Below are 12441 nucleotides of genomic sequence, written 5' to 3' on the forward strand. Positions count from 1 at the left end.
GGTGTCAAAATTTCGATTATTATCGAACTTTCATGTACCTCGGATTTTTCTTCATAGAAGGTCAGAACTTTGGCTAAAAAGTATAAATGGAAAGTTTGAAAATATTCCATCGGGGAAATTTTGATTTAGCTGAGATTATGGCTTTTTTCCATACTAAAATTCAATAAATACTGTTTTAGCCTAAAATATGTCCCATACAAAATGTATGGAAAATTTTTCGCCGATGAAATATTTTCTAGTCTTCCGATTATGAATATATAGCCCAAATATTGATCATTTTTGAAGAAAAATACGAGGTACATGAAAGTTCGATAATAATCGAGATTTTGACACCGTGTGACGTCATTCGTATCGTTGGCGTTCATGTTAGCGTACAGTTGATGTTTTACGGTGCGCAACGCTTTCGATACAAAAACTTTTAAAACGATAAAATGGCATAACATCAACATTGTAGCCCTAACTTCAAGATTATAATTAACTTTCCTTCAATACGGCGATTAGCTTCGTTGAATTTATTACCATTGACCGTTAAGAAATTGCGATGGACGAATATCACCAAACCAAACCACAAACCGTGTAATGGAAGATTTATTAGAATGGAACAATTTCATGACGGCTTCCCTGTATATCATAAGAAAGTCAAGTTTACCACTTTCAACACATCCCTTCTTCCATCGAAATTGAACCACTGTTTAGTCTGTCGCTTTTGTGGGCAAATAGAATACATTCTTATTATTCTTCACCTTCAATACTGTTCCCGAATCTTAACAATTCGTTCAAGAAACTAACAGAAAAAGATCACGAACTTATTGGTAACGAGTCTTTTGCGGTTAACGATATTCCTCATGTACTTTTCCAAAACCTTTTCTGGATGCCATCAGCTGACGGATAAGTCAGAGGATACTGGAGCACTACGGCGTAATACATAATAAGTAATGCAGATACGGGGTAAATACTACGATTTCTTTATCACATGCTTCTGCGATAAGAATGACGCCAGCAAATGTTTGTCATTTTTTTTTCGGAATATATAACATTCAAAATATCGTACACCGTGTTTAAACAAAGTATAATACATAATAAAGTTAGAGAAAGCGATAAAGTACTTGGAAATAACCATTCATATATTGTTTACCGAAGAACAATTCTTGTCCTAAGGGTATTGGATGATTTGTAGTTCATCCTTCTCCCGCACGCATTCTTCCCCCTTTCAAGGATAAAAAAAAATATCAAGTCAGCGTTCGTTAATCTGTTTTAATACCATTTGCGTTGCATAGCACATTGAGACAAAAAACTCACCATTCGAACATAAGCCGACTTTGATATGGCACACGGATCTTAACATTAAATAAACTCACCTTATTTCACCTTGTTAGTCTCTGCGATTTCTTTCATTTCAGTAGTCAGCCAAACTTTCGGATCAGCCAAACTCAATCCATTTTTTTATCTTCTATAACATACCTCTGTGATGCGATGAAACACATTCCCACGAACACAATTTAATCGCACCGAACGGCCTTGACCGGTTGACCTTGAATGGAAATGAACAGCAGCAAGCACAAAAGGGAGCGAACAAAAGCGGGTGGAAAAATAGCCGCTGCTTGAGCCGCTGATTATATCCGGGTTTCACAATTTGATTTTCACCTTTTTATTGGTTATCATTTTATTTTAAAGACCTCACTTCCATTTAAAATATATTCACTGCTTTGTAAGTGGCGTCGCCACTTTTCATTTTTCACACTTCTACTCACTGAGCACATTTTCCACGCCATTTATTTTCCGCGCGTTATTCTTTCTTTTAAACCCATTTTGCACAACTGATTATTTGATACTACCTACATACAATCATTTTTGGTTCTACATCCTCGTCGCCATCTTGTGGTAACGACCTTGGAAGGTATAATTAACATCATGCGCGCTGCGTAAGCCGACGAACCATTCGAGTGCACGGTAGGGGAGAGACTGCCTCAACTAGCCGTCAAGCACTTATATTCGTGTAGCTCTCGTGTGTGCATGCGGTCGGCTCGGCACGATAAGAAACGAATGTTATTAGAGGATCTACCACACATTCCAACTGCTCTTTTAGGAATTCCTCCATCGGTTCCTGCATCAACTTTTTTCAGGGATTCTTCGATAAATTTCTCCATGGCTCTAAACAGGTATTCCTCCAGAGATTCATGCAGATATGCATACAGAGATTTCTTCAGGAGTTTACCCAGAATACAGGTATTCCTCCATGTATTTTCTCGAAAATTCCTTCAGAATTTCTTCCAAAGATGTCTTTAGAAATTGCTCTAGAAATTTTCCCTAGAAACTACTACAGATTTTTTTTTGGACATTTCACACAAATTCACACAAATTTTTCCTCTAAATATGTCCTAATAAATTCCTTAAGGAATTCAACTAACGGTTTCCCAAGCAGTTTTTCCAGGTATTACTAAAGGAATTCATCCAGAAATACCTTCTCAGATTTCTTCGGTAGTTTCCCTATGATTTATTTATCCCCCATGGTTTTTTTTTAAAGAATATCGCCGGAGATGGTTTCAAAATTTATACTGAAGAAGATCTCTGAAACTTAGGAAACTCCAGAAGAATTCTTCAGGAGTTTCTCCAGAAATATTTCCAGAGGCTCCACTTATTCAAGGATTTTGCTATGAATATAAGCAAAGGATATCGTCAAAAATATTTAATTATTTTCAGATATTTATGTAGAGCATTTTTTAAAACTCTTCAGCGTACCTTGCCCGATCCTGCGATTTCTTTTTGGTACTTCTTCAAAGATTCTTTCAGATATTCCTACATTGCACATTGGTCCAAGAGAGTGTTATTTTGGTAAAAAATCAATAACTTTTTTTCGAGACGAGATATCAATGGGGTGTCTTCGGCAACTTTTTTATGCATTTTAAGCTGCATCTTATGTAGAGGTCGTCCATATTTTAAATACATTTTTGCAAAATTTAGGACATAAAACTTTTTTTTTGGTGCATTTTTTGAGGACAAAATATTCTACAAAAATATAGCCCAAAGTATGCCAAAAAACTTTGCTGAACAAACTTATGTTTATTTTTTTCATTTTCATTGAGTTTGGAAGTGGTTTTCATGGACGACCCCTAAAAACAGTTTTTGGCCCATAACTTTTTTGTGTGCGATTTTCGAAGCCTACTATGTTCTAGACAAATATTCATGGGATGATTTGCAACTTTTTCTCGAAGATGACCATAAGCTATTGCGTCACTTCTGAGAGTTATGCACGTTTTTAGCTTGAAAATGTGCTATTTTGTGATGCGTGTATCTAAAAATGGCGCAAACATTTTTCAAAACTGTAAAGATGACACAATTCTACTAGTATTCAACTACATTTTAACGGGTTGAAACATTGGGGATAATCTCATTTACCCCTAATAAGATGCACCTGAAAACTGTGATTTATTGATATTTGCAAGTGAAATTTCCTTGTCACCATGTAAGGCAACATTGCATGGCATGCTTTGATGACATTTAAGTGGCCGATCCAAAAAGCACATTGGAACAACATGAAAATTCTTTGAAATTTCTTTATTATGGAGTTCAAAAATCAATTTTACTTCAATATTCACAAATTACAGGAGTGAGGTCCATTGCGTCCTCCAATTTAATTGTTGGATTTTGCCTTGCGTTTTCTCAATAATAAATTTGGAGATTGGAGTTTCGTCGAACTTACATACTTACATGCATTGATTTTACAGAAGTGCCATTTAATGAATACTGGAGAATTATTGTAATTATTCCCTGTAGGAATTTATAAATATACTAGCTGTACCCGGCAAACTTTGTCTTGCCTACTGCGTTTTTGACGTTTAAAGTCCCTAGTCAAGTCCAAGTCCCCGTTCAAAAACTGCACAAAAACCCGATTTTCAAAAAACTTTCAATTTTTCCATGTTTTTGTCTCACCTTCCTTGGGTGAAAACTAACAGAACAAAACTTAGACGACCCAAATCGGACCATCCGTTCGCAAGTTATGTGCGGTCCCACGTATGCCACTGCATTTTTATATATATATATAGATAGATAGATTCCTGGAGATACCTCTGGATATTCCAGGAAAAAGTTTGAAAATTTCCTGAAGGGTTCCTAGGGAGATGAACCAGCCAAGGGCTGAAAGTCTCTTTAATAAAGACAAATCAATCAATCAATCTGAAGGGTTCCGTAAACAAAATGTTCTGAAGCAATTTCTGAAGTTATCTCCTCAGAAACTCCTCCATTTCTGCAGGAATCTCTATGGAAGAACTCCATAAGATAGCTCTGGAGGAATTCTTTCACGAAAAAAAATCTGGGGAAGTTTCTTAACAAAAGCTCTGAAGAGAAGTGAACCTCGGAAAAATTTCTGTGTGAATGCTTGAAATAGTTTCTGCAGGTGTCGGAGCAGATACTGTAAACAAAGGTATTGGGGGAGTTCTTGAATAAATTCATACATAAATTTCTGAAGGGATTATTGGAGGATGTTCTGAAGCAAACCCTTGAAGAACTGCTGGAGATGCTTCTGCATACATACATTTATTTGTTCAACCTCACATTTAAGACAAGACATAATCAACAATAGTACGCCACAATACTAGGTTTATGGCTGCCGTTCTCCATCCTCGGTCGCGCCCAATGCTCGCCAAGTCACGCTCCATCTGGTCCGCCCATCGTGCTCTCTGCGCTCCACGCCTTCTTGTGCCAACCGGATCAGTTGCAAACACCAGCTTTGCAGGGTTGTTGTCCGGAATTCTTGCAACATGCCCTGCCCACCGTATCCTTCCGGCTTTGGCCACCTTCTGAATACTGGGTTCGCCGTAAAGTGCAGCGAGCTCGTGGTTAATCCTTCTCCGCCACACACCGTTCTCCTGCACACCGTCGAAGATCGTCCTTAGCACGCGGCGCTCGAAAACTCCAAGTGCTTGCAGGTCCTCCTCGAGCCTGGTCCAAGTCTCGTGCCCGTAGAGGACCACCGGTCTTATTAGCGTTTTGTATATGGTGCATTTGATGCGTGGGTGAATCTTTTTCGACCGCAGTTTCTTCTGGAGCCCGTAGTAGGCCCGACTTCCACTGATGATGCGCCTCCGGATTTCACGGCTCACGTTGTTGTCAGCCGTCAGTAAGGATCCGAGGTAGACGAATTCCTCCAGCACCTCGAAAATATCCCCGTCTATCGTAACACTACTACCCAGACGGATCCGTTCGTGTTCGGTTCCGCCTACCAGCATGTACTTTGTTTTTGAGGCATTCACCACCAGTCCGACCTTTGCTGCTTCGCGTTTCAGGCGGGTGTAAAGCTCTGCCATCGTTCCAAATGTTCTAGCGATAATATCCATGTCGTCCGCAAAGCAGACAAATTGACCGGATTTTGTGAAAATCGTTCCCCGGCTGTTGAGCCCGGCTCGTCGCATCACACCTTCCAGCGCGATGTTGAAGAGTAGACATGAGAGTCCGTCACCTTGTCGCAGTCCCCGGCGAGATACGAATGAACTGGATAGTTCACAAGAAACCCTTTCGCAGTTTTGCACACCGTCCATCGTTGCTTTAATCAGTCTAGTCAGCTTCCCAGGAAATTTTTCGTTCATGATTCTCCATAGCTCTGCGCGGTCGATACTGTCGTATGCCGCTTTGAAGTCGATGAACAGGTGATGCGTTGGGACCTGGTATTCACGGCATTTGTGGAGGATTTGCCGTACGGTGAAGATCTGGTCCGTTGTCGACCGGCCGTCGATGAAGCCAGCCTGATAACTTCCCACGAACTCATTCGTTTTAGGTGACAGACGACGGAAGATGATGTGGGATAGCACTTTGTAGGCAGCATTCAAAATAGTGATCGCCCTGAAGTTCTCACATTCCAAATGGTCGCCTTTCTTGTGTATGGGGCAGATTACCCCTTCCTTCCACTCCTCCGGTAGCTGTTCGGTTTCTCAGATCCTGACTATCAGCCGATGCAGACACGTGGCCAACTTTTCCGGGCCCATCTTGATGAGTTCAGCTGCGATACCATCCTTACCAGCTGCTTTGTTGGTTTTGAGCTGGTGAATGGCATCCTTAACTTCCCTCAGCGTGGTAGTTGGTTCATTTCCGTCCTCCGCTGCACTGGCGTCGTCATTTCCTCCGTTGCCGTGGGCTCCCGCGCCTACGTTCTCCACGCCGTTCAGGTGCTGATCGAAGTGCTGCTTCCACCTTTCGATCACCTCACGTCCGTTCGTCAAGAGGCCTCCGTCTTTATCCCTGAATATTTCGGCTCGCGGCACGAAGCTGTTGCGGGATTCGTTGAGCTTCTGATAGAATTTCCGTGTTTCTTGGGAACGGCACAGCAATTCCATTTCTTCACACTCTGCTTCTTCCAGGCGGTGCTTTTTCTCCCGAAAGAGGCGGGTCTGCTGTTTCCGCTTCTGTTTGTAACGTTCCACGTTCTGTCGAGTCCCTTGCTGCAGCATTACCGCCCTTGCTGCGTTCTTCTCCTCCAAAACCGTTCTGCACTCTTCGTCGAACCATTCGTTCCGTCGATTCCGTTCCACGTACCAGATGGTGCTCTTGGCTGCGTCGTTGATGGCTGCTTCATTGTACTCCAGCAGTCCTCTAGAGGGGCCTCATCGAGCTCGCCCTCGTCTGGCAACGCGGCCTCGAGATTCTGCACGTATGCTGAGGCGACATCCGGTTGTTTCAGTCGCTCTAGGTTATACCGTGACGGTCGCCGGTACCGTACATTGTTGATGACGGAGAGTTTTGGGCGCAGTTTGACCATCACCAGATAGTGGTCGGAGTCGATGTTGGCGCCACGATAGGTCCTGACGTCGATAATGTCGGAGAAGTGCCGTCCGTCAATCAGAACGTGGTCGATTTGAGATTCCGTCTGCTGTGGTGATCTCCAGGTGTAACGATAAGGGAGGCTGTATTGGAAAAAGGTGCTACGTATGGCCATATTTTTGGAGGCGGTGAAATCAACGAGTCGTAGGCCGTTTTCGTTCGTCTGCTGGTGGGCGCTGAACTTACCAATCGTCGGTCTGAATTCCTCCTCCTGGCCAGGCCTGGCCTACCTGAGCGTTCAAATCTCCTATGATGATCTCGACGTCGTGGCTTGGGCAGCGATCGTACTCGCGTTCGAGCTGCGCATAAAATGCGTCCTTGTCATCATCAGTACTTCCGGAGTGTGGGCTGTGCACGTTTATTATACAGAAGTTGAAGAATCGGCCCTTGATCCTCAACCTGCACATTCTTCCGTCGATCGGCCACCAACCGATCACGCGCCTCTGCATATGCGATGAAAGCTGCTCCCAGCTCGCGTGTGTTGCCGCAGCTCTGGTAGATGGTATGATTACCTCTAAACGTTCGCACCATGGATCCTGTCCAACACACCTCCTGCAGCGCTACGATGCCGAACCCGCGGTCCTTCAGTAGATCGGCGAGTATGCGGGTGCTCCCAATGAAGTTGAGAGATCGGCAGTTCCATGTACCGAGTTTCCAATCGCAAGTCCTTTTTGTTCGCTGCCCGGGTAGACGAGAATATCTAAATCATATCTCAAATCGAACACTTTTTGCTGTCATAGCTCGATGTGATTTTGATGAGTTATTCAAAAATCTAATGAATATCACACGAATAGCTCAAAGTGATATGATATCAGTTTTTGTTCCTGTCTAAATAGCTGAAAATTTCTACATAAGAACAAGTTTAGCTCTTCTGCACGAAATGGAACACATACACCCATATAGATGGCTCAATATTAGTGAAATTCTTCATTACACCAACAAAGCTAGCCATGAAAATGTTTGACAATTCACAGGTCATTTTGACAGACCACACACATGCACGAAAAAGACGGATACCATATTCTACTTTATCGATCTTGTTGCCGTCCTTTTCATGCTCATGTTACATCTGTCAAAATGACGTGAGAATTGTCAGTCATTTTGAGGTTAGGTTCGTTGGTGTAATGAAGAATGCCATGTGCGCCTTTCTGAGCTGTGGAAACGAAGAACCGCATGCTCTTATTCCCATGTTATTTACAACAGAGAGCCACAGTTGAGTGGTAAGCATCGCCGCCTGTGAATCCTAAGGTCGTAGGTTCGATGCTGCATGCTGACATTTTTTATTTATTTTTTTTAGAAAAAAGTGACAAATCTTGTCTGCTATTATTTTGATCTTGTAATATCATAATGAGCTATTATTAAGTAGTTCACCATATTAGATTTTGCTATTATTTCTGTTCTTTTACCTCTTATATCAATCAAACTAATATCAGATTTTGCTCTTCAGTAATTCAATCAATCATAGCTGAATATGCTATTCATCAGATTTTTCCACCTACTCGGGTGGGGTCGTTGCCGTTGGTCTCGGTTCGTATTATTCTGTTACTGATTTTCCGTTACAATGTTTTTTTACGGCTGGCTCGTAGGGCCTGACACCAACCCCCTATTTTCCGGAGGACCATAGTGCACAGTTGAGCTTAGAGTCCTTCCCTGGCACTCGGACGTAGATCAGCCGCCCCTAACATGGGGATCAGACGCTGTTGTGAGCCGCTCCTCCTGGAGAACAGACGCTCAGGTTTGCCGAAGCAAACCCCCCCTTCCCTGTCAGCCTACGACCAAAGTTCCCACCGGGGTTGGTTACCCGATCTTCCCTAGGGTTGCTAATAGTTTCCGGCCGGTACCGCGTGGAGGTAGGGATAGGAGTTGCTGGGCAGAGGCTAGTGGATCACAATGGGATCTGAATTGCGCAGCATACCCAGCCTTTACCGTGCCCAAACCAACCGACGTAAGTGATAAAAAGTGTAAACCCTAGAAGCCTAGTGATGAGTGTTAATCATCTGCAGCGCAAAGCGGTCGGTTGCGGGAGTATTGAGCTGTACTTCGTCCTGCCGGCGTCCGTCGATGTCGTGAGTAGATGCATGCGAAGAATTGAAAAGTGAACACGAAAACAAAAAGGAATGTAGTATTGTTGATTGGCCAATCAAAGAGCTAATGTGCTGAGAAATTTTGATTTGCTAAATATAGTTTGCTTTTTCATTAGATGTGATTTTGGTTAATTTAGTAGTTTCTGATGATTTTATTTTATTAGTTAAGGTGAACTGTGAACATATTCCGCGAGAACGGTGTGGACTCATAACGAGGCCGATGAGCTACCGGGCAAACCTTCATCTGAGACCCGGATTTCGCCTCAGGATACGCGCAGAAACTCGAAGCAACGTTGCTGGATAATGATGACATAGTATGTGATCCCTAGAAGACTTCTGAAGCAGCCAACATTATTGCCGAGAGTACAGTCGAGTACGTAGAACGAAGTTGATGCAATGATAGAAGTTGCTCCGGGTAACCCAGATCGGTTTTTGAGGAGGAGAACGGAGCACGAGCGGTAATACTGCAGTATGAAACCCGGCAGAATGTGAAATGATTTAAACAAAAGCGGATGCAACAGGTCAGCGTTTTCCGTAACAAAAAAGAGGGAATAGAAGTGCTGTGTAACTCTTCAGATACACTGTCTGTAATCAACCCTACAAACTGCCCCGTCTGGTCGATAAGAAGAACAAATATTGAAGACGATTTTACGCTCATAAATCGACTGCTTAAGTTCAGTTCATCTAACCACAGAGTTCGTTTTTTTATCTGTACCCAAGCAGCACCTGCAACATCATACAGATTGTGGCTTTCTATCACACTCAAAACAGATTTGCGGGCTCGGCAAAAACGCGCACAGCCGTCTGCTCAGTAAAACTATCAGCTGATATCCCAGCAAAAAGTGACATTTGTTAGCTGACTCTCAGCAAAACGATTGCCGAAGCTCAGCAATGAACTGTCAAAATTGCTGAGATCTCAGCAAAATTGTTGTTTGCTGATTACTCGGCTGTGCAAATCTCGGGAAAAGAATGGAAAAATGCTGATATCCCGGCAATCTGAATTAAGTGTGATGCTTTGGTCTAAATGAGTTGCACTAGAGGCACACGAAACTTCCATCTTGTCAGTTGAGTTGCATTTAAACTCCGAAATTCGTAAAGTTGCGGCTTTGTTTCATAGAAATCACAAATTACCACGTGTTTGACATCGATTCGTGGAGGCGGAGCTTACATATTGCTCGCTAGTGATAATACAGTCAGCTTACATTAAATGTGTTATGTAACAAGCATGAAACATCTAACTCTGGTTTGTTTGTTCAGATTAGGTTCCATATGCGTTACATAACACTGGAGCGTCTTTTCATTTTGTCAGTTCTTTAACTTGTGACAAAGAAGTTGCAATAAAGTAACAAGTAACTTCAGTAGCTTTTATGGTGTGTTGAGCATCGATTATCTCACAGAGCTTTTGGTGTAGTATGTAAGGTGAGTAGAGAATACTCCTGGTGTCCATGGTTCGAGTCTGGACGAAATCTTTTCCCATCTTTTTTATCATTCCTCCTCGTTTATGTTGCATAAGAATTCAGAATCTGCGCTTTTTGGGTTTCAAAGAAGAAGCAATTGTGTTCTGTCGTCCGTAATACGGACAGTGAATAAATTGCACTAAGGTTGCTGTTACTGGATTAGCAACAAGTCGTGTTGCTTGGGTATTAACGAGATTGTTAGCCCTAGGCTAGTTCATCTCGGGACCCACGCGTTACTTCCCTTCCGAAGGAAGAACTCACATTTTGCGAGTTTGTCGGGAGTGGGATTCGATCCCAGGTCCTCGGCGTGATGGTCAAGTGTTCTAACCATCACACCAGGTCCGCTCCACACAGAGTCCGTTTTCTCACTACCCGAATTCGGGCATTTAGAAGAAGTCTAAGTCACAGTAATGGTTTGGTAGCTTTAACACGAAGCACTCAAGGTTCAAGGATCATTCCTATCAGGAAGTGATAATCTAAGTCCAAATTAAGTCTACATGGTTCAATCGTGACCCATAATTTGAGTACAACAAGTTCGATTTTCTTCCTGTAACTATGTAATTGTCTATTTAGCGTATCTGTATGTCAGTCAAATGAAAAAGGGGTGTCTTTGTCTCAGAATAACGATATATTTAGTCACAAGGATTTAACATCCTAATTAGTTTACATGGTACCAATTGTAGTCGTCCTCTTCGGGGTGCTGGCGGTCCACGTATAAGACAAGCAGCAGTTGAAGGTTTACTATTGCATGTAGCAGTTGTAGTGGCTACAACAGTACTTGTAGTTGGGGCAGCAGTAGTGGTAGTAACAGATGTAGTTGTCGCTAAAAGAATAAATTCACCTTATTCTACTATTTTATTGTTCAAATCTTATCTTTTTTAAACTTTATATTTTCTCGATTTTGAACAATCCATCAATTATGTTAGGATGGTAAAGTTAAATTACTTATAAATGCCATTTCAAAACTTTTTTTGTGTTGAATTTTAAATTTTGATCCCCGTTTGTTGCTCATCTTGTCACATAACTAATGGATGTTCTCACATAGAAGTTGTGGTCTTACAAGGCTCTGGCGTAGCACCGGAACAGTCCAACGGCAGGCAATGATGCGTGGCGTATTCAATCCAAGATCCAACGTAGTTCTTCACACTGGAAGCAAACACATCATACAACTCAAAGTTTTATCAAAATATTTGAATTTCATACTTTCTGAATCCCAGCTGAACAGCAGCGAGGGCGGCCGTTGCAGCTCGATTTCCCGAATGGCAATAGAATATGATCAGATCGTTCAAGCCGGGCTTCTTTCGGCCGTATTTGCACAGAAACAGACTGGGTGCCAGTTTTAACTCGTCGGAGACCGTGGCAACTGAGAAATTAGAAGTTGTGAATCATTTTTTCAATCCCTTTCATTAAAATATTCAAGAACTCACGAGGTATGTTGATACTAGTTGGAATGGATCCGGTACATGCCAGCTCTTCCGGCGTGCGGACATCGATCAGCAGCACGTCAAATTTATACTTAAGACTAATGACTTCTTCGTACTTTGCCCGTAGATTGTCCGCGATGCATGTTTTATTGAACGGATTTAAGACACAGGGATTCACTTCCGCAAGGCAGGCGAGCGGTGCTGCGATCAGGAGAGCGGTTAGCGATACGAAAAATTGTCTAGCCATGTTGGGTATTCCCGAATGGCGTTAAGAGTAAAGACTATATGGAGAAGATTTGCATCTGTAGGTTTTTATATGATTTAGGTGCTGATGGACTGTGTGCTCATCCCGGAAGATGTGCATTTTGCCATGCCACAAGTACAAAGAACATATTAAACGATGAGCGGAATGTTTTGTTTTGTGGCTTACGCGTAACTCTCATTATACAAACACAATATTCTATAAGCTTTTTAGTGCAGCGGCCCGGTGACTCTTAGCGATCGCACAGAACGTGATCAATACTGTAAATTTATAGTAGTAACGTTGCGTGAGATGGAAATGCTAGTATGAAGTATTGCTTTGAACCAGATTTGAAACTTAATTCTTCAAATTATTTTGTTAAAGAACAATGAAAGTGTTGATCTTATAGGTTAGAGATCATTTCG

General features: G+C 42.3%; 2 protein-coding genes across 4 annotated transcripts in view; both read right to left on the reverse strand.

Moving 5' to 3' along the window:
- Positions 1-12441, reverse strand: part of LOC109402509 (leucine-rich repeat-containing protein 15-like) — a 173180-nt gene that overhangs the window by 79274 nt on the left and 81465 nt on the right. The gene's annotated exons all lie outside the window — the stretch shown is intronic.
- Positions 10983-12419, reverse strand: LOC109621375 (rhodanese domain-containing protein CG4456). Its single transcript, XM_062849457.1, has 3 exons — positions 11779-12419; positions 11555-11714; positions 10983-11497 (listed from the first exon to the last, which is right to left on the reverse strand). Exons 1-3 carry the CDS (start codon positions 12020-12022, stop codon positions 11389-11391), a joined length of 513 nt encoding a protein of 170 aa, XP_062705441.1. The 5' UTR covers positions 12023-12419; the 3' UTR covers positions 10983-11388.

Source organism: Aedes albopictus, chromosome 2, assembly GCF_035046485.1.
Source record: "Aedes albopictus strain Foshan chromosome 2, AalbF5, whole genome shotgun sequence".
In the NCBI taxonomy this organism is placed as follows: domain Eukaryota; kingdom Metazoa; phylum Arthropoda; class Insecta; order Diptera; family Culicidae; genus Aedes; species Aedes albopictus.

What these genes read in the sequence shown, in the direction of transcription:
- LOC109621375 (XM_062849457.1), bottom strand. Translation starts at nt 12,022, where the DNA reads ATGGCTAGACAATTTTTCGTATCGCTAACCGCTCTCCTGATCGCAGCA. An exon ending in AACTAGTATCAACATACCTC is followed by an intron (nt 11,715 to 11,778) that starts GTGAGTTCTTGA and finishes CTAATTTCTCAG; the next exon opens with TTGCCACGGTCTCCGACGAG. An exon ending in GTTCAGCTGGGATTCAGAAA is followed by an intron (nt 11,498 to 11,554) that starts GTATGAAATTCA and finishes GTTTGCTTCCAG; the next exon opens with TGTGAAGAACTACGTTGGAT.